Source organism: Ceratotherium simum, chromosome 37, assembly GCF_057802395.1.
Source record: "Ceratotherium simum simum isolate JZ-2026a chromosome 37, ASM5780239v1, whole genome shotgun sequence".
NCBI lineage: Eukaryota > Metazoa > Chordata > Mammalia > Perissodactyla > Rhinocerotidae > Ceratotherium > Ceratotherium simum.
This window is the reverse complement of record NC_141936.1, coordinates 6,448,260-6,470,121: the sequence shown is the minus strand read 5'-3', so window position 1 is coordinate 6,470,121 and position 21,862 is coordinate 6,448,260. Positions and strand designations below refer to the sequence as shown.

The 21,862-nt window shown below is 49.5% G+C and overlaps 1 protein-coding gene across 2 annotated transcripts in view; it reads left to right on the top strand.

The window, feature by feature from the left end:
• Nucleotides 1–11,347: 11,347 nt before the first annotated feature.
• The window catches only part of AGAP1 (ArfGAP with GTPase domain, ankyrin repeat and PH domain 1), a 561,603-nt gene continuing 551,088 nt past the window's right edge, over nucleotides 11,348–21,862 (top strand). Inside the window, exon 1 of one of the 2 annotated variants that reach the window (XM_004427710.3) lies at nucleotides 11,348–12,051. In XM_004427710.3, coding sequence (XP_004427767.1) covers nucleotides 11,889–12,051 — 163 coding nt within the window. In that variant the 5' untranslated portion in view covers nucleotides 11,348–11,888. The remainder of the gene's footprint in view (nucleotides 12,052–21,862) is intronic. The other variant, XM_004427711.3, reaches the window with a different exon arrangement.

Genomic DNA, 21,862 nt, shown 5'->3' with positions numbered 1-21,862 from the left:
TTCTGTGGAGAGAGCACAGACATTTGTCCTGCTGCCGCCTCTAGCCACTGACCTTTGGGTGACTTGAGGCTAGCTTTCAGTCTGATTTCTCATCCATAAATAAGTGCCATCTGGAGGTGCTGTGCGCAGGTCTGGCGTGCTGACATCACAAACACAAGACTGGTTGGATCAACCATCACTTTCAGGAAGAGTGGTTTGGCCAAGAGCGAGCCAGCCACCAGATCTGTCTGCTGGCAAGCGGAGGCAGGTGACCTGCCCAGGGCCAGAATTGCTGCCAGAGTCAAGGATCATGAGGTTCTACTCCAGGTCCGGGGGAAAAGAAATGGCTAGAACACCCACCTCACCTCCATGAGGACTTTTACCCTATAAACCTGGGAGGGACTTTGGGCTTCTAATAACCCGGTGGGCATTGTAAGATAAGGGCACAGCTGGACATTTAGAGCCCCAGAGAAATGCCTTTTGAGGTAAAGACACAGGGATTGTATTCATTTCTAAGAAGCTCCTAGAAACTGCTTTGGTTTTCATAAATACAATGGGTTTCCTAAAACAGGGCTGTAGTCTAAAACATTTTAGAGAGAAATTTGATAGCGAAGGTTAGCATAGCAACAACAAAAATGTTTCCACCGACAGCTGCGTAAACTGTAAGACCCCATTCCTGTATCATCCTGATTAATCAGAGATTTTTGGTGGACAGGTACACGACAGCCTGGCTACTCAATGTGCCATCGGCAGACCAGCACCAACGGCTTCACCTGCAACTTGTTGGAAGTGTAGAATCTCAGGTTTTATCTGAGACCTACTAAATCAGAACCTGCATTTTTAATAAAACTCCAGGTGATCTCTGTGCGCATTAAAGTTTGAAAACCACTGGCCTGCAAGTGGTCAGTCAGACACTTTTAGGGTCAGGAAACAGAAGCCCAGGAGAGGAAGTCATTTACTTCAGGTGACAGGAGGGTGGTGGCTGGGCCAGGGTGGTCCCCCACCCCACCCCCAGGCTGAGGCATGGATCACTACTCCATCCTCTGCCCTCGCACCTCCCCCTCAGTTATGAGACTCTCTTCTCCTTCCTGGAACCCCAGAGATGGACAGAGGATGGACCAGCCGGGCAGCATCCTAGAGCAGCAGACTACCAGAGACACAAAACACCCCTGCAAAGAACTGAGATGGAAAACGCATATTTCTCAGAATCCTCACAGGGAGTGTGTGTGTGTGGAGAAGAATGAGGAGAACACAGCTGGTGCCCTTCCCTACAATGTGGGCTCACCTTCCGAACACACAGATGGGTTTTCCTTGTGGGAAGCTTGGATTCTTTGGTTTCCCTGTGGGAACCTGAGGGATTTCTTTGACCACAGGACTGTGCTAGGCTTGAAATGTCAGGGAACTGCTGCCTCAGAGAACAGTCCATAACCAATGAATTGGTGGATAAATACCTCAGCTTCCTCACCCTTCAGGGACAGGGGCCACTTTGAGGTGACCTCTACGCAGTCTCCCAGAGGCCCCCAGGGGATGAAGCCCCAGTGGTCCACAGCAGCATCCTTCTCAGGTACCCACCCTCAACTGGCCTCTTCTCTTTCCTTCTCCCACTTCCCAACACCCCTCTGGGGCTTCCTGGGATTGCCTTCCAAATCAACTCCTCACATTCAAATCCTCATCTCAAGGTCTGCTTCTGAAGGAATCCAAGTGGACCGGGGTGAGAAGCCCAAAGCTGGTCACCACACTGCATTCCAAGGAGGGTGGTTTCCAGTGTCTTCCAGAGCTTCCATTTCCTCAGTGGGTGATGCAGATTTGGGGTAGAGCTGAACTGCCGTGGAGAATAGAGATGAGGGCTCCCTCACGATATCCCCAAGGCACCTGTTCCTCTACCCTCCTGGAATAGCCCAGCTTCTCACCTACACCCATTAAATATTTAGTGAATATTGGTTTGGAAGGGTGCCAAATTATTCTCCTTCCGAGACACCCACCAAGCCCTGTCCAGCTTTGGATGACGCTCAATAAGCTGTTTCTTGGTTACGTAACTGCTTCAAAGACTTGGTTGATACAACATAACCAATGAACTTTAGAAATGAGTTGCCAAAGGTTGGTGTATACTGTTAGCTATTCGTAAAATTCTTATCTACTCAGTGCCGTGGGCGTCAAAAGAGAAGGCTCTGTATTTACTCTGCTACTCCTTCACTGTGTATCCATACGTGCCCCACAGGGACAGTGGTGGCTACAAGGGAGTCCAGATTAAGGACTCCCTGACTTTCATTCCAGACCTTTCCTGTGATTTCTCATGCTCTGTTATCACTAGAGGTTTGCTGGTAAGGCAACAGCTTCTGTAGATCCCTGTAAAACCGGGCAGAACCCTCTAAAACTAGTGCAGGGGTCAGCAAACTCTTTCTACAAAGGGCCTGACAGTAAATATTTCAGGCTTTGTGGGCCACAAGGTCTCTGTCATAAGTACTCAAGTCTGTGGTATGAAAGCAGCCATAGATGACAAGCAAACCAATGGGTATGGATGTGTTCTAATAAAACTTTATTTAGACACTGAAATTTGAATTTTATATAACTTTCACATGGTTTGAAATAGTCTTCTTTTGACTTCCTAAAAAGCCATTTACAATGTAAAAACGATTCTTACCTCACAGGCCATACAGAAACAGGCTGTGGGCGCGATTCAGCCTGCGGGCTGTCGTTTGCCAACTCCCAACGTGGTGTTCTGTTAGCCAGTCTCCACTCTCCGTGGAGGGAAAGAAAATAGAATCAGAAGGGAGTGTCAAAAAAGAAAGCTAAGGGGGAGTCTTCTTCGCCGATTCCCCCTCTGCCCTCATCATCTCTTTGCCCTTTCTCCTTCCGTGATGGCAGAACAAAAATCTCAAGTGGATAATGCCTACGGATGATAATGAAGAAGTGTCATTGGCCTAGAAAATATTTAAGTATCTAAAAAGTGTTTTGATGCCCTGTACTGGTGCTTCTTGCTTTTTAACTTTCCCCTGAAGTGAATCTCATGGGGCTCCTCATATTTGAAAAGATATTGAAAGTGAATCTAATGGGGAGCCTCATATTGAAAAGATAAAAGTGGAGCTTTATGTAAAGGCATCCAGGGTTGGGGGGGAGGGGAGGTGAGAGAACCCAGCAGACTCACTGCTACTGAAAGCGAGCTTCCTTAGGGGGCTCCAAGGAACACGGTTTGACAATCACTGTTCTAAGAAAAACGGGAAGGGTGAACAAATGGCTGCTGTTCCTTTGCCAAAGGGAGTCTTATGTTTTGGGGATATATGCGGAAAGTTGGCTAACATGCTGTATATCAAGTGCCCTGGATCCCAGCCGGACATTTCCAGTGCCTCCTATGCAGGGCAGCCTCACACTGTGCCCAGGGGGAAGGGGTTATTATTAGCCAGTAGGTTGAGCTGGGTGGGTCACAGTTTAGCAAAGCACCAACTTACAGTCAAACAGCAGGGCCTGGTGAGAATAGGAGAGCAAGGTTAGGGCAGGAAAAATGCTCTTCAGTTACACAGGAAATCGTGCAATACCCATGCATATTGATCTAGACATATTTTGTAAAAAGCTTGTCTTCCATATTACAAAAAATGTCTCCATGATCATGCTGATGAAATATCCCGTTGTGTTTTTACTGTCAGGAGAGACACTATGGTTAGAACGGAAGGCAGACGTGCTTACACTCAGAAAATAGAAAATTGGGCTTTAAATTCTGGGTCTGTCACTTGAGGCTGTAGCTTGAGCAAGACACCACCTCCTTGACCCTGTCCTGCAAGATCTTAGAAGGTTAAATGAGAAGATGTTGAAAGGTGCCTAGCCAAGTACTTTGTGGCAATTTGATAAATACTTCAACTGAATCTATATTTGGAAAACAAGTGAAAAGTGAAGACCAGAAAAGCAATCCTTTTTGTTTGCTGTCATTTTGTGCACATTCAGAGGAACAGCTTACCAACGTATTAAATCCTAAAGTTTAACAAAACCCTCAAAGATATCATAGCAGATAATCTATAAAACAAAAAAAATCTATAAAACAGCAGGAAAAAAAAGCTCAAGTGCAAAGATGCTTTCAAAAATATACGACAAATTTGATGAGAAAAAATAAAGTTGGTAAACATTACAGAAACTCTCCTTTTGGCTGCCTCAATAGATCCATTCTACATCATTCCTTGGTTTTCACATGTTCTGGGAGACGATTATATAATTTGAAAAGTGTCTATAAACCACTCATTTGCATCTGATTTCTCAATGTCTAATTTGCTTATCAGCTAAAGCTATGTGTATAAACCAGCTTTTTAATCAGTTCACAGAATGTGTCTAAGCAAATTAATCTTCCATTTTATGAGAGAAGAATTCATACACTCGGAATTACCATGCATTTTGCACTTGATACACAGAGGAAATGATTTACACGACTGTGTTAGCATGTGTCTCTATAAACTCCCGCTTTAAATACTGCGGCAAATCTAATGTTGGTGTGCAAATTATAGATGCATGTTCACACCCCCGGTAGCCGACATGAACACAGACTAGAGTTTTCATGTCACATGCGGAATATGGCTTGAGGAGGTTGCTATGAGCATAAGGCATCTTTGCCTTTTACCTTCATTTGGAAAAGAGAAAAAGTAACAACAGCTGGCTCCGTGGAAACATTCTAGGGAAACAGTGGCTGTGTGGCTGTATTTCTATCAGGCAAGGGGCAGGGGCATTTTCACTGAGCAGGGGAATGCCTGCACTGAGGCTGGCACCACACTCTGCTCCAGCCTACCTGACACCTCAAGCCCGTTGGGTTGTAGCCATGTTGATCCCCACCCCTGTGTGGGTTCAGGACTTGGTCACTTTCACAGGCTCAGTTCTGCTCCTGGGTCTCTTTCTATCAAGTAGTGCAGGTTGGGTAAGTGACTTCACCTGTGGGGCCTCAATTTTCTCATCAGTGTGTGAAAGGGACTCTGAGGTCCCTTTCAAGGCGTCGATTGTGACACTCTGAGACTGTGGCCTTCTAACTACTTCTTTCAGGCACAAATCTTAGGAGCTGTAACCCTGGCCTGAAAGCAGACTGAACTGGGTGGAGCTGAGCTTCACTCTGACATGCCATTAAAAGGACTCGCTTTGTTCAACAACCCCACTTCTGGGTATTGAAAGAAATACCCAAAGAATTGAAAGCAGAGTCTCCAACAGATATTTGCACACCCACGTTCATAGCAGCATTATTCACAACAGCCAAAGACGGAAGCAACCCAAGTATTGGTCAATGGATGAATAGATAAACAAAATTACCCCAAAATTTAGTGGCTTAAGACAACAATCATCATGTATTCTCTCTCACAGTTTCTGTGAGTTGGGAATTCAGACAAGGCACAGAGGGGACATGTTGTCTTACTCTACCATATCTGAGCCCTCAGCTGGAAGACTTGAAGCTTGGGAGCTGGAATCACCTGAAGGCTCTTTTGTTCACATGTGGCCTCTCCACATGTCTTGGGCTTCCTCACAACATGGTGGTCAAGGGCAAGTGGAAGGAGACAGAGAGAGACAGGAAGAAAAGACACAGAGAAGCTATATTGCTTTATACAACCTATCCTGAGAAATTCTGCATCATTGCTTTTGCTGCCTTCTATGACTGGGGAATTTACATGTACAGAAAATGTGGACACCAGCCCCTATTGCTTCTCTTAGAGAAGTGGAGTAAAATAGATCTGGACTTAAATCCTGACTCAGTCACTTGTTAGCTATGTGAACTTGGGAGAGTTGACTATAGCTCTTTTAGCAGTAATAATCCAATGCGTTAGGTGTTATAATCTATCTTTTACAGATAAGAAAATTCAGGCTTACAGAACTCCTTGCTCCATCGCTGGAATGATATCTCCAGTTACAAAGCATTTGCACACATATCTCAGTTGATGTTCACAACCACCTTGGGAGACATCACTGCTTTCTTCACTGGGCCAAACAACCGAATGGGAAACACAATTTCAGCTAGATGGCTCGCTAGCGTGGCCAAGGACGGTGTGACAGACTGGTCTAATAGCCAAGTCTGCTCTACCTCCCAGCAATAGAATTATACTTCCATACCTTTGCCAAGTAACTTCGCAGGGTCCTCCCACTGTGGGCAAGGTGTGCTTCCCTCCTCTGCTCTGGGCTCCTTCTTGCGGCTTGCGTTGGCCGAGAGGATGTCCGCAGACAGGAAGAGTGCAGAGGCTTGGAATGCTCTTGTCCACTGGGGCTTGTTCTCTTGCACTTCTGCCACCACTAGGAGACGGACGTGCCTGGTCTAGCCCAGCAGTGCCAGGAGGAGACTGAGAGCTACGTGGAGCAGAGAGGCCTAGGAGAGCCCAGCCTAGATCAGCTGAGTGCCCAAACTGTAAAACTGCAAACACTCTCTGAGTGTGTTCTGGTCCTCACCCTAGAGTTGTTTCCCCAGAGAGGGAAAAATCTGCCCACGGGCTAAAAGCAAGGTAAGGAAATTGTGTCTTGGCATTTTCTAAATCCCACCCCCCACCCCTACTCTCCTCTCCTGCCCCTGTATGACCCCTCACCAGCTCCACCAGGAGCCCAAAGCCTTTACGAGACACTGATTCTCAAAATCTCCCTACTGCTCTCTGCAGCTGACCCCATGAGATGAATCAACTTCTGTCATATTACAGTCTACACAAATGTCAAATAAAAATCTCAGTGCTCTTCAGCCAAGCATGCAAGTAATCTCAAGAAATCAATTCAGGAAAATGGACAAAGCACACTGAAATCCAGAGATACCTAATGTTTCATAAATGTTCTAAAACACTTCTTAGAGATAATTTAGGTGGAATAGCTATGTAGCCATGTGTAAGGGCAGCTATGCAGGTTTGGGGGGTTGGCAGCATTTTGATGTTTAAAGTTACGGCTGTAAAGTTTTTCCTATGGAGGACACAACTCATGCTGTTGTGCTCTAGAAGAACATATATGTCGATGGCTAGTTGATAGCAGAATTGACCTTAATTCACACTTTTAATTAGACATTACCAGAATTGTTCATCCAACTCTAACTCAGCCACTGCATGTTTGTGTGTGTGAACCCTGTGTTCATGTGTGTGTGTATTTGTATCTTCATGGCTGCCTTCATCCATACCTATTCTCACTTACTCTCTGTTCACAAACTCAGAGTTGGATTGAGATTGAACCCTAAAAATACTGCCTCTTCTACAGAGTCCCCTGGAATGTAAGCTCATTAAAGCAGCATTATCTTTATCACCTTTGCATTCCTAGAACATAGCACCTTGCCTAGGATATATATAGTAGGTGATCAAAAAAAGATTTGTTCAATGAATAAATGAAAGTGAATGAATGAATGAAGAGGATGATCATCAGGCCTTCCCTTGATACTTCTGGTGACAGGAGAAATTCACTAATTTAAGAGCCAGCTTTTTCTCCTAGTGAGGTTTTCACTCACAAATTAGAGTCCCTGGAAGTACTATCCTATCAAAAATGGCCAGAATTCTTGGCTGTATTTGCATAAGATGAATCTAAAGTAAGCTCTTGGTGAATACCACTGGGTCTCACATTGCTATAAAAACTTTCATTTCAATTCAGCTAACATTAATTGAACACCTACTGTGTGCCTGGCATGATGAGAGAGGAGCCTTTACTGTAGGAGAGATCTTTGTTCATTCATTACCTTACTGAATATTTATTGCTCCTACAATGACCAATCACCATGTGGAAGAGAGATGGTCCTTGTCTTCATGGAAATTACAATTTAATGGGGAAGCCATCCTTTTGACATGCATTTATTGGGCACCTGCTATGTGTCAGGCACTTTTTATAGGTGCTGGGAATAGAATCGGGAATAAAACAGACAAAAATCCTGGCTCTCGTGGAGTTTATATTCTAGTGGAGGGCACAGACTATACCTAAGATAAACAAGTAAAGTATGTATTGTGTTAGATAGAGATAATTGCCAAGAAGAAAAGCAAAGCAAGTGTGTTAGTTTCCTGTTCCTGTGACAAAATAGCACAAACAGTGGTGTAGACAACACAAATTTATTATCTTATAGTTCTGGAGGTCACAAGTCAGAAATGGGTCAATAAGGCTGTGCTCCTTCTGGAACCTCTGGGAGAGAATCCATTTTCTTGCTTTTTCCAACTTCTAGAGGCCACCTATGTTCCTTGGTTCATGGCCCCTCCTCGATCTTCAAAGTGAGTAGTGTAACATCTTTCAACCTCTCTCTCTCTCTGACCCCTGCATCTGTCCTCTCATCTCCTTCTCTGACTCAGACCCCGCTGCCTCCCTCTGATAGGGACTCTTGTGGTTACATTGGACCTACCCAGACAAGCCAAGATCATTCCTCATCTCAACATCCTTAACTTAATCACATCTGAAAGCCCCTTTGCCATGTGAGATGACATATTTATAGGTTTCAGGGATCAGGATGTGGGCATCTTTGGGGGCCATTATTCTTCTTGTCACAGCAAAGAATTGAGACGTGAAGTGCTGGTGAAGAGGGATGCCATTTTAGACAGGATGTCAGAGAAGGCCTCCCTGAGAAGGTGGCTTTGGTGTAACTATGTGAAGGAAGTGAGGGAGCTGGGGAAGTTTCCGGGGGAAAAGCATTCCTGACAGAGGAAACATCAAGTGTAAATACCTGAGGTGGGAGTGTGTCTGGTTTATTCGAGGAAAAAAAAAGGGGGCCGGACAGTGTGGCTAAAGAGAAGAGAATAGGGCAAAATAGAGATGTTGTGTTGGGAGAGGCACTGAGCAGCTGTGGGAGACAATCCTCCATTGGTTTCTTGCACTTCTGCACATCTGTGGGCAGGGGCATGGACTGCCTTTGTTCTGAACTATTTTTTCAAGAACGTTTGTAGAGCAAAAAGCCTTGGGAGATAGAGATAGTGTCTTCTGTCACAGTAAAAGGCAGACATGCTTACTATCCATATAAAGATTGGGCTTCTTCAAGCTCAGGGCTCCTCTCCTATACAGGAGCTCACTATGTATGCATCTGGCCCCCATAGCCCTGTGGGAATTGGGGCTTGGTGAACCAGCCCGTGAAAATGCTGATACTCTAGCCACTGCTATTGCTATGAATAATAAAGTCCTTTGTTTCTGACCCAGGAGTCTCCTGTCTTCTGCCAGCATCCATGAAATTGCAGTAGCCTAACTTGTTAGCTTACAAGTAGGGGAAAGCTCAGACCCTGCACAGCTCTTGATAGGTGCTAGTGTCTACAGGGCTTTGGAGGCCAGAATAAGGGGTTGGATTTTACTTTGAGTGGATAGGAGTCATGGGAGGGTTTTGAGCAGAGGCGTGACATGATCTAACCTAGGTTTTGTAAGGTTCACCAGAGCTACCTTATTGAGAACAGACTATAAGGGCGCAAGGTAAGAAGCAGGGAGATAGATTGCTAGATCAATTACCTAGCAATAACCCAGAGGCAAGATGATCAGGACTTGAGCAGGGTGGAGGCAGTGGGGTGGTGTGATGTGGTGGGATTCTGGATCTTTTGGAGGTGGAGCTGACACTATTTGGGGTGTGAGAGAAAGAGAGGCATCAAGGATGGCACCAAGTTGTCAGCCTGAGCAGAGGCCTGAAGTTGCCCATAACTGGGATGGAGAAGATTTCAGGAGGAGCAGGGGGAGGGGATAGCAAGAGTTCAGCTTGAGACACGCTGAATTCAATTGCCAGTGGGCATCCAAGAGATGTCGAGGAGGCAGTTGGGTAAGAATTTGTTTTTCAGGGTCGAGGTCTAGGCTGGAGTTATGAATTTGAGGTTCATTAACCTATATATGATACTCAAAGCAAAAAGATAGAGATCACCGTGGATGGAAAAGAGAAGAGGCCCAAGGATGAGCTCCCAGGGCCTTCCATATTTAAGAGGATAAGGAAGTAAGAACAAATTGCAAAAGGGATTGAGAAGCCAGGAAGGCAGTAGGAAAGCCTGGGGAGCATGTTATCCCAGCCAGGAGAAGAGGGGTTTCAAGGAGGGAGAGTGATCAATGACTGCTGATAGTTTAACTAAAATGAAGCCACGTGCTGGCATCTCAGGTATTACAGTTTCATATAAGCGTAGAGCCAGAGGCATATCCCAGATGGAGCATGAACTCTGCATAAATGCGTCAGGGACCCTGCTGGGACTTGGGGATGGGGAGCAGGGCACGAGCGAAGGCTCAAAATGCTGAAGATGGTCGGCATATTTGTCTGGGGAATTGTGATTCCAGAGTGTAACCCAACGAGGCTGCATACCAGGACGCGTAAGCCATGCGCAGGCTGCACGGGAACCAGGTGAAGAAGGCTCAGCTGGCTTTGATCAGGGATGCCAGGCCCGCGGCAGACTTCTGTTTCCACAAGACCACTCGGACGGGTAGGGGCAGGGACTCGGCCCGTGCGCACAAACCAGGTCCTACGGGGCAGGGTGCCGCCGATGGGCCCTGGTGCTCCCCACATCTCCAGCAATCCCATTTGCCTCCAACCTGCGGGACGAACCCTCTGCGCTCTGGGCCGCTGCTGCAGTGCGGTCCAGCTCCTCGGGGTCCCCAGGGCTGAGCTTACGCGGGGATTGGGGTGGGGTGGACATGCAAGGGACTGGGGACCCACGCGGAGCAGGCGGCGGCGCTCAAGAGGCTGCAGCTTGAGAGCCATATCTCGATTTTTTTATTTTAAAGGGACAGGATGCCTAGGAAGCCTCCGTGGTATTTCATCACCCCTCGCATCCCTGTCTAAACTTCAGTTCACCAGTGGAGTGTGTCACCCACGCCCCCACGGCCACGGAGGCTCTTCGCCTTAGGGAAGAAATTTCGTCTATTAGGAGGCACTCATGTCACTTTCGGAAAAGGAGGCAGAAAGTTAAAAAATGGGTGGGGGGAGCCAACAAAGTGCGGTCGCGGTACACTGGCGAGTCGCAGAGGCTCCTGGAGCCAGCAGCTCGGAAACAAACAAAAACACGGGCAGGCGGGGTGGCGCACAGCCTCCCGGGCTCCGAGGCGCGGGGCAGCGCAGGGGCTCACGGAGAGGGCTGGCGTGGGACCCAGGCCGCGCTGGAGGCCGCCGGCGGGATAGTCCCGCGCCCTCATCCTCCGGGCCCCGGCCGCGCGCAGGGCATCCAGCACCGTGCGCGCCTCCTCCCCGCGGACCCGGCGGGGCGCCGACGCGGCGCGGCGCGGACTACAAGTCCCAGAAAGCCCAGAGACAGACGCGGGGCGGAGCCTGGCGCAATTCCCCGGGATCCGGCGCGCTGGGAAGCGACCCGGAGGACGCAGCGGCAGCGGCCGGAGAGCGGCGGCGGGCGGGGCGCGGGCGGAGGCGGGGCCGACGTGGGCCGGAGCCCTGCGTGCCAGGGAGGGGGCTGGCCGGGTCGGCGGCGGGCGGCGCTCCGAGCGGGCAGCGCGTCTTGCACGGTGCCTGCGGCTCGGTCCCGGCTCGGCGGGCGGCGCACGGCGGGCTCGGCGCGGGGGCCTCGGCGCGCCGGGCGGCGCAGCACGCAGCGCGCGGACCCACGCCGCGGCCAGGCGCCCGGAGCGGTGCGGCCACTGCCCGGGGGCCGGCCCTCGGCCCCGGCGCTCGGAGCGCGGCGGCTGCCTGGGCTTTAATGGCTGCTCGGCGGGGCAGCGCCTAGGGCTGGAAGGCGGCTGCGGCGCAGGAAGGCGCCCGAGCGAGCCTCCTCCGGGGCCGGCCGCGCCCGCTGCGGCGCGCTCCATGGGGGCCCGCTGACCCGGGGCGCCGGGGCCCGCTCGCTCGCCGGCCGCGCGTCCCGGCCATGAACTGAGTCCGCGGGCCGGCCCCGCGCCTGCTCCGCCCGCTCCTTTCTTCTCGCGCCTCCTCCGCCCCCCGCCGGCGGGTCCGGCTCCCCGGGGGCTGCGGCGACCCGGGCTCGGCGGCCCGCGGGCCCCGGGGCGCGGGGCGGCGGCGGCGGCGGCGGGGGGCGCGCGGCTCCGGGCGCGGCGCCTGCACCATGAACTACCAGCAGCAGCTGGCCAACTCGGCTGCCATCCGGGCCGAGATCCAGCGCTTCGAGTCGGTCCACCCCAACATCTACTCCATCTACGAGCTGCTGGAGCGCGTGGAGGAGCCGGTGCTGCAGAACCAGATCCGGGAGCACGTCATCGCCATCGAAGGTGAGGGCCGGGCCGCCGCGGGGCTTCTGGAAAGCTCGGGGGAGCGGGCGCCCCCGGCGCAGCGGGGTGTGCGCGCGCGTGTGAGTGTGCGTGCGTGTATACACACACGCCGGCCCTTGGCACGCGGCTGCCCCGCCGAGTGAGCACTGCGGTGCTTCTGTACCCTGCAGGGCGAGAGCCGAGGGGGAGGCCGAGGGCCGGGCGAGCGCGCCGCGAGCTCTGCCGGGGAAGGTGACCGTCAGCGTCAATTCGGTAATGGGCAGTAGAGTCTCCTGTGAGAAAGTGGTTAGATGAGGCAGTATCCTGCGCCCAGCCGATACTGGGGGGCAGCTGGAGCGATTGGCGCCCCTGGACCGTGACAGGTTACCAGACCAGGGCCGAGCGTCTTGCTGAACGTTGAAGACGTGTTTTGAGGAGTGCTGCTGCTGGGGATGAGGCTCCGGCCAGCCTGTTTAGGCGGAGCAGGCCGTCCCCCTTCGTGTCTTTGCCCAGTTCAGGGGCACAGTGGAGGCAGCTGGACTGAGCCCATGCAGAGAGCCAGCCCGGCTGCAGGCAGCATCGTGTCCAGGTGCAGGTCCACCTGCCCCATTCAAAGGCTGGCCTCCATAGAGTGTTTTCTACCAAAAGTCCTGGGCCAAATTAGAAGAACCACCCTACCAGGAGGGCAGGGGGTCCCTCACCCTCAGGGTCTCACTTTCACATCCCTGGAGGGCACCCACCCTTCCCGCGTGTCAGGCAAGGCTGTGACCCTGCAGGAGGGGTGTGGCAGAGTTCTCCTCTCCTGGGCCTGTGTTCTCTTGGGGTTACCAGTGGCTCATTTCTGTGCTACGAGGCGTCTGGATTGTCCCCTTGCTTTGTCTGTGTGGTCCTGCCAAGATTCACCTGGGGGACCAGGTAGGATGTAAACACGGAATGTGGAGTTATACCCCAGCCACAATCCATCAGCAGTCTTTTCCCTCACATCGCTGCTGGCCAGTGATGGTAAAAGGTCTGCAGGGTGAGTTGCCCGTAATGCAGAACTGTCCTAACCAAAGGCCAGTAGGGCCGCTGTTGAGGAACATTGAGAACGTTCCAAGGCTTGGCAGGAGTGTGTCCAAAAGCCTGACTGCAGGCAGTCGCCCAACTCCCCTCCATCTGCCAGTGAGAGGGCAGCGGACGTGGGAGGGCTGTGTTCTGACCCTATGCAGTCTGAACTGCTAACCCCAGAGTATCTTGGTTTGACGCTTGGCCAGTTAGATGCAGAAGGTGGATGTTGTGGTGCTGATCCTCTTGGCATTTGGCAGCCCCATGGACTGGAATAGTGCCCCGGCCAGACTGCCGATTGGCCGGCTGTATCCGCAGGGGACTCGCTAATTCCCAGAGAGGATCTGAGCAGTGCTCCAGGCTTACGTGGGGCCCGGCTCTCAGTGCACCTGGTTGCCCTCTTGGCAATTTAAGGTGCTTCCAGATTCCTTGAGAGGCAGAGGCTCCAGTGTGCCTCTGACAAGACTTATTATGAGAGGCCGTGGACCTGCACACATCTGCTGATGGCCGGGAGATGTTGCAGAAATGTTCCTCCAGACTGAGCTCTGGTTCCGTTGCCATCAAAGTGAAGGGGCGCTGTGCCTGTTTCAGTTGTCTCTTTCCGGCTCTCGGGCAGCATCCTCAGAAGTCTGATGAAACACTTTGAAAGCCGGTGCCAAGTATGGAAGGCACCTGGCTGAGAGCACCTTGTTGCTGTGCACAGACCTCTAGCTGAGTGTGATTCACGAGAGTGTGATTCACGACGCCTCGTTTTCATTTCCCATTCTTGAAGCTGAACTCTCGGGTCTCCAGCACTTCCAGCAAAGCAATTTGACTTTCTAGCAAGAGGATGTGGTTTCATGTTTCTTTTCTTAAAAGGAAAAAAAATTGTGTGATTCCTAGATAATAGTTTTTGGTAGCTTGATGCCTGCCTTTATGATGTGAGACCTTAGGCCCCTTCTTGGCTGGAATCCTTGTCATTTTTAATAAGACTCAGAATCAGTGAATGAATGCTGTTTGAGGCTTTGATGATGCTGTTATTTTTCTGTTAGGAAAAGGAATGTTTGTATTGTGTCAGGGCTGTTGTTAATTTAATGAGGCTTAAGAACCATTCAAATATGCTTCTGTTCTTTGCATTATTATCAAGAATGATACCACCTTTCATATGTATAGAACTGTAGCAAAGATGCTCACGTATTCATAATCTCATTGTGTAGCTGTGCCAACCCCGGGAGAGAATGTGGGCCGGCTTCATGGTCCTCATTTATAGAGGTTGGAGGCTCAGGGAGGGAAATGACCTCCTGAACATTTGACTGAGGTCATTCGATGTCTGGTCTGAACCAAAGGGTCATTTGAATAGAGAGCCCAGGTCTGCAGCCTCCCCAAGAACCTTACACTGCCCCTTCTAATGAAATGTAAGTTCATTTGTTACAATGAAATGTTCTTCCACTCTGTGCCGGTTTTAAGATATGGTTGTGATTTATGTCTACATCATTGATATTTTGGAAATGTAGAGGACTGCTCAATTGTGGCAGGATGACATTTTTCTATGAGAAGAGAACTATGCAGAAACAATTGTATGCAGTTGTGTAGGGTTGGGTTCACATATACTGAATCAGAGAGCATTGCCCTGGGGTATGGAGACTGCAGGTGCATTGGGAGGAACCCAGCGCGATAACTGAGTGTGCGCCCGGAGCATCACAGTAACCTTAAGAAACATACGCGGATCCGCTCCTGCCTATGAACCTTGGAGGTTAGGATGGTACAGCGGCAAAATGTCAATCTTCATGAATTTTAAAATATAACCATTTCCAATCAGGAAAAGTATATGCACATTGTAGCAAATAGTTTAAAAATCACTCGTTCCACCAAACAGGGAAAACTGTCTGCATTTTAGAAGATATCCAGCTAGGTTTTTTTCCCGCCTCTGTACGTACACAAAACTGGAGTCATACTTACAAAACTTCTTGATCAGCATAATGTGAGCATTTTTCAGTGTTATGAAAAACTTTTAAGATGTGATTTCTCCTGTCAGCATGATATTCTAGTATTTGGCTGTACCATAATTTACTTAAAATTTCTCTGTTTTCTGGCATCTTCAGGAACTTTTGCTGTTGGAGTGGGGAGTGGCCTTGTCAAAGGGAAGGATATTTTGGCTATTGCTTATTTCAAAGTGATTCGAGTGAGGTCAGGATTGGAAAAAGCTCTTAACGATGAACTGAATCTTACATATTTTAGTTGAAAGAGCTCACCAAGATTCCCAAATAAGAATGGGTCTGTGACCCAGTTTGTAGGCATGGGAAATGTGATTTTGGTCTGTCTTGTTTTAAAACAGTACCTTGCCAAAAAAAGTGCTTTTTTCAAATCTTTATTTCAGACTTTGAGGGATTTATTTTTTTACCCCAAGTCTGTGGAGTTTAAGGAAGCATTGCTGATCATTTTCAGATTCACCGGATCAGATTTCTGGGGCGTCCCGCAGGGGTGTGCCATGCTGTGAGATGTAGCCCTGTAGCACGGGTATCCTCCGTGCCCAGAGATGAGCCTGCGACCTGCCTGCCCCCGGTGTGAACAGCTTGTCTAGGTTTTCCCCTCTGGTTCTCCTTTAAACTGTCTGTCCGGAGTTGATGGGGTTGAGGTAAATGAGTTAGCTGCCTTTTTTGTTAAATAAAGCTTGTTCTTCTTTTAAGGATAAAGCCTCTCTTCGCAATTGCGTGTTGTAATCCAACTTGCCAGCAGCAGAACTGTGATGCAGAGGAGAGCCCAGCCAGCTCATTCAGCCAGCAGTGGTGGGGCCCCCAACCAGCGTTCATGCCTCTACCCTCATGAGGCAGCAGATCAGGGGAACCAAGTTCCCCACTGACCCCACCAGTGGTTGGTGTGGCTTCCTCTGAGGGCTCTGGAGAGGTCACAATGGCCCGTCCTTGGTGGGAGAACTCTGCCTGAACCCCTGGTGAGGGCACTTGTCACAGGGGCATTCCAGGCCTGGACTCTGGCGTTTGGGGGACCTGGGAAGACAGGGCCGGGGGCCCACTTAATCCCATGGTACAGCTGCTTTGTGGAGCATCAGCGTACAGCAGAGTGCCAGCTGCTTACCCTGTATCATCTCGATTCATCCGGCAGCAGTCCCAGGACACAGATGCCACCTCTGAGGCCCAGAAAGTGTAGGACACTGCCCGAGAGAGAGGAGCTGAGCTGATCTGACCTCAGCATTGGCTCTCCAGCTCCTTAAGAGATAGAAACCCGGCTCCCGGTTATTCATAGTCCCACAAGCCATATGTGCAAACCATCCCAAGCGTGTGTTCTCTTTACCGAGATGTGAAGCATTTGAGAATGCCACAAATAACCCAAAGTATCATATCCTCTGTAAAGTGGCTTACCACGGCAAAACTCGTGTAAGAGCTGATTTTCATCTAGAAGTTTATTTAATCTGGTGTTGCAGGTGTACATGTTTAAGGAATAAATTTCTACTCTCTGCCATGGACAAACATAATTTTTCTTTGCCACTATATTCGTAATATTTCAAGTTTCATCAAAGGTTGCAGGTATGGGATTATTGAGATAAATGCTGCAGTCTCCTCCTTAAAAAATAATTCTCAGTTGGCTGTTTGTTATTTCCAGGTTAAATTTCATGCCTTACTGGTATCTGACCCCTCCACAGTCCAGGCGTCCCTTCTGGCCTGGCTGATGTCAGCGTCTTTCCTTGCCTCTCCCAGGCACAATTAAGGGCTGCCTGCTCTGTGGCCCCAGCACCCTGTGGCTCATCTCCTTCCACCGCTCCAGCCTGAAGACTGGGAGCTCTTTGAGGGCAGAAATCGGGTCGTGTTCATTTTTAATCTCCTCCGTGATTCAGTGTGTCGTGTCTGGCCCTTGGAGCAGGTCCAGGAATTGTTGGTTGACTGGCAGACTTGCCAGAGGGTCTGACATTTTCTCTGGAGCTTGGGTGCTCTTGCTCCTCATTGGTAATGTAAACACTGTTTATCCTCTGGCAGAGGTGAGGGTGTGTTGAGACTTGTCACAAGAGCACAGATGTTAGGACGGGCACCTTTTGGATCTGTTGGGTTTGCTTGGGTGGTGTTTGGGGTGGAAATGAGATTTTCTTTAGTGGATGTAGGGGAAGGAAAAGATCTGCTTGCTGAATCCTGGCAACTTTTTCAACCCAGCTCTCTGCCAGAGGTTGGTGTTTGTTTTTTATTGGGTGTGAGTGGATGTCAGACATAGAATCAATATCATCGACAGGGACAAATGAGTGACAGACTAGGTGGCTGACATAATGTAGCATCTTTGTAACATTGAGAGCCGTGGTTCTCAAACTTGAGTGTGCAATCAAATCTCTTGGCAGGCTTGGGGAAACAGATTGCTGGCCTCCACCACCAGAGCTTCTGGTTCTGTAGATCTGGAATGTGCTTTCCTAACAAGATTCCAGAGGATGCTGATGCTGCTGGTCCGGGGACCACACTTTGAGAAGCATTGCTGTGGAGGGAAGGCAGTCCAGTAAACTGGGCTTCTTCTCTGGGCCAGCACTCCCTGCTCATTCTTGCATGCAGTGCTCCGGCCAGCAAGAGGGCTTCCTCTCATACTGCCCTGCAGGTTACAGGTGAGGCCAGCAGCCTAGGGAGTTGCTTAGGGTCACAGGGCTTAAACATAGTGGAGGAGGAATTTAAACCCAGGTCCAGATGGGTTCAAGTCCATGTTCCCTGTACCCCCGCAATGCTGAGTGGTCAGGTGGGGGGTGGACATTGCCCAGGGGATCCCATTGGGAGGTAGGACCAGCTGATGTCCCATTCCCTTCTAAGTCCCATCTGTGGTTCTGTGGACTTCCCTTCCTGTCTTTTGGAGATTGTTGATTTTTAGCGTCGTCTCCTGTATATTTAGGTGTGGTTCTTCAATATTCACTTGTTATGATAATTTGGCAGATAAACATTTTGTCACTGCTGTTTCCAAGCTAAAAGCATTTCTGTAAGAGGAATGCTATATATTATTAGCAGCTTACAAGGCCTGTTGGGGGTGCCTGGAGGAAGTGACTCAGGAGGGAGAAGCTGCTACGGCAGCTGCAGGAACCTTCAAAACAAAACCTGTGGCCCTGTTACTACCACCTCTGTTTTTTGCCCAAACCAGACGTTTTATTTTGTTAAGACTAAAATCCCTTATTTTGCATCCTTCTCTTTTCCTGTGTACCCTGCAGGTGTTTATGGTTGGTGAGTCTCACTGGCTTGTTTTAACTACTGATTTGGTCTTGTCTCGGGTTTCTCAACATTCAAACAAACCCGGGGCCCCTGCTCCCTCCCCCTTCCCAACACTCCCGGATCCTTTGAGTCCTTTGCTTAAGTGATTGAGTTGGGCAAAGCGGATCAGGCTTAGTTATTTTTAAAATCCAGGGTTCGGGGTTCTGATCTGCTGCTTAGCTCCATAATTCCTTCCCTTGGTGAAGTACCTTTCTCTGAGAGGCAAAATGCACTCTGCAGATGGTGATCTCTAATCTCTGCAGCATCTGTTATTGTTGCTCGGGGTCTGAGTGCGCGGCTTTGTACGCTGCAGCTAGCCCCCTCCTTCCGGGAGCTCTGTGCCTCCGAGGGGCTGAGAGGGATTTTGGGTTCCCGTTTTCTAGTGTGGGAAGCCTGCATTCAGGGCTGTGTGTGGAGTGACTTTCCCAAGATGCCCTGATGGCCCATCCAGGAGCAGGGCTGGCACTGGAGTTTGGGTCTGGTCCCTCCATCTCCCTGTGCTCCCCCCTCACAGCTGATCAAGGCCGGAAGGGAGTGTCTTGGCCGGGGAGGGAAGGAGAGCAGATACCACCCCTGCCAGAAGAGGTTGTTAAGGGACCCTTTGACTAACCAGCCAAATAGCTTATCTGTGTGCGAGGTCGGGATATTTTCCATAAAGAGCAGACTAAATATAGGCTCAAGGGTGGGGACCCGGGCACGAGAGGGGGCTGTCATCGCTCTGATATTGTTTCTTCCACTGGTAATCAGAACTCACCACCAGCCTGGAACAGGTGGCCACCCCGAGCTCTCTGGGAACAGATTGGTGTTTTTGTTTAACCAGGGGCTCATTTGCAAATTTCACACTTCTCCCGCTGTTTGACGGGGATTGTCTTTTTTTGGGCTGCCGTGTTGGAGTATTTGTGCCGTGTTTCTACACAAGCAACTGTCTCATCTTTAAAACTGCTCACGCCGTCTGGTTGTCATTAGCATCATGGTTAGAAGCTGCTTTTTTTTTTTTTTTTTCTTTTTTTTAAAAGGGTGGGAAACACTTTTCGTGGTTCTGGGAGAAGAATTCCAAATAATGACCGGCCATGTTCACAAACGATTTATGTTTGGTCTTAGAAATGTCAACACGCAGCAAGCTCCAGCAAATAGAACTGTTGGTTTCCAGCTCAGGACACAGCCGCGCTGAAGCTACTGTTACCATATTCTCAGAGAACAGTCTCTAAGAGAGAACAGTATCTTTAGGAAATGAACTTAGTTTTAATTCAGTGAGTTTTAGTTGATATGGATAACTAACCATATTGAGGATACTTAAAGAAGGAATTAGAATTTTTGTTTTGATGAATGCCTACAACAAAACAAGACCCACTTTAGTTTATTGAAAGAGTTTTTACTTCTTTGTGAGGGCAGATGGTGGCCGTCAGCAAGATTGGGTATTATAGGTAAAGACTTGCTCGGTTTTGTAATGGAATAGAAATTACTTTGGAGAGAGCTGATTGCCCTGAAAGTCTGCTGTTTATGTTTCCAGTGTCCTTTTCTGCGAGGGGAGACTTGGCATACTTTCCAGGGAGGGTGCTTCCGGAAGCCTGTCTGCCCACCCTTTGTTGTTGTTTTCAGAGATCTGGGTGCTGCCTCAAGCAGTGATTCAGTCTCCTCCTGTTCTAACACCGCTCCTGTGAGTTCAGGCTGGTGAACCTGACTTCAAACAAACACACACGAGCATTGTTTCAGTTTTAGCTTCGACACTCAAGCCTGGGTCTCTGATTTTCCATGTATGATTATTGGGAGTTTGGAATTGAGACCCTGTCAAACTTCCTAATGTTTTTGAACTCTTTTTTGACATGGATCTTAAGCACGGAAACATGCCCTAGTCATAGGGAGGAACTTTTTACAAAGTGACCACGTGTGTGTAACCAGCGCCCAGATCCAGAAAGAAAATGTGGTCAGCACAGGCGAGACTCATCTGTAGTGTGTGTGGTTAGAGATGGTTGCCTTCGTGTTATCGTCTGTTTTACCGTTGGGTGGGCATTTGGGTCGTTTCCTATTTGGGGCTGGTATGAATAGTGCTGCTATGCACATTCGCATCCATGTCTTTTGGTTCCCACGTGTCCTTGTTCCTGTTGGATGTGTGCTTGGGAGCCGAGTGCCGTGTCATCATGTTACCTTTTCTCCCTTCCTGGATACAGCTGATTCTGAAACTGCTCCATCAGGCAGGTGGCCCCTATCTGGAGAGACTTCCATTGCTATTCCAGATTCATTTCATGGCACTGAAACCACATGGTGGTTTACCTGCTGCCTCCCTCCTTTGCTTTTCATTCTTTCCATTGTTTGTACATAAAAAATTATTTAAGTGGCTAATATATTTCCGGCACTATCTCAGACATTAGGTTTTTAAAATTTAGGATTTTCTACGGACTGTTAATTCCTTGTTAGTTGAGTAATCACAGAGCTGTGAGTGAAATCCTGCACCAGGAAGTACTTTCCTTTGAAACATGGATGCTACAATTCCCCTGAGACTGGAACGGGCTCCCTTCAGCTGTCCCGGCTCCTGGCACATGAGTAATCAGCTGAGGTTCTCTTTCTGGCTGAGCCCAGGCCAGCCCTGAATCCGTCTCACCACCTCTGTCCTGGGTTTGAGATCACCTTTGGATCTGTGTTGGTATTTAAAGAGAAACTCATTTTCTACTCTTGGCCTGAACTGTTCTGTGGTCTTAGTAGTTACACATTAGCGCTATTCAGTTTCTGTTGTTTGTAGCAATTATGTGGAAGACACAAAAGAAAAAAAGAAAAGCTAAGTGTTGCCAACTCTCAGCTGTTCTCAAGAGGTTGTTTTCTTTGTTCCTTCTGCTGTGTCCTGGGAGCTGCCCATCTCTGCTCACAAAGGCCACGCTCAAGAAGACCTCGGCTGGGAAGCTTACAAGGACCCAGTGGCTGTGGATGGAGGGGTGTGTGCAGATGGAGGGGTGTGTGCCTGTGTGAACTTCTCCAGCGGCCTTACAAATGCAAATATTTATTTTGAGGGATGGGGGTGGGTGGGTCACGTTTATCCTCACTTTGTTAAGTATAGGAAGTGGCTAATGTGAGAATCAATAGGCAAGATTTTATCGAGCACCAGCAATGGGCAAAGCACAGTTTTTGTCTGGGGATGTACGCACATGTGTGGGACATGAGCCCCTCTCCCAGGACACCTCCGATCCAGCCCGGGAGGCCACACCAAAACAAACTGAGATAACCAGCCGTATGAGGCAGTATGTTTGTGTGGGGGGGGGGGGAGAGGGGGGTGCCGTGGAGGGAATGGGATTAACCAGACCTGGAAGCTGGGTAGGCATCAGGCAGGGGAGGGCTTCTCAGGCTGGTGGGTAATAGGACTGGAGCATCCAGAACCGAATCTCTTCAGTGTGTGGAGAACTTCAGGGGAAGAGGCCAGAACGATGGGGAAGAGCCTTGCCAGACCCAGAGAGTAGTCTGGGAGTGCTTTTATTGGACAGCAGGACACTATTGATTGTGAGTTTCTGTTCGGGGAGGGCAGCAGAGAGCTGTGATGCTCAGCTGACAGAAATGGTGATGACTTAGCGCTGGGCATGGTAGTGGGGAGTGGCAGGGTG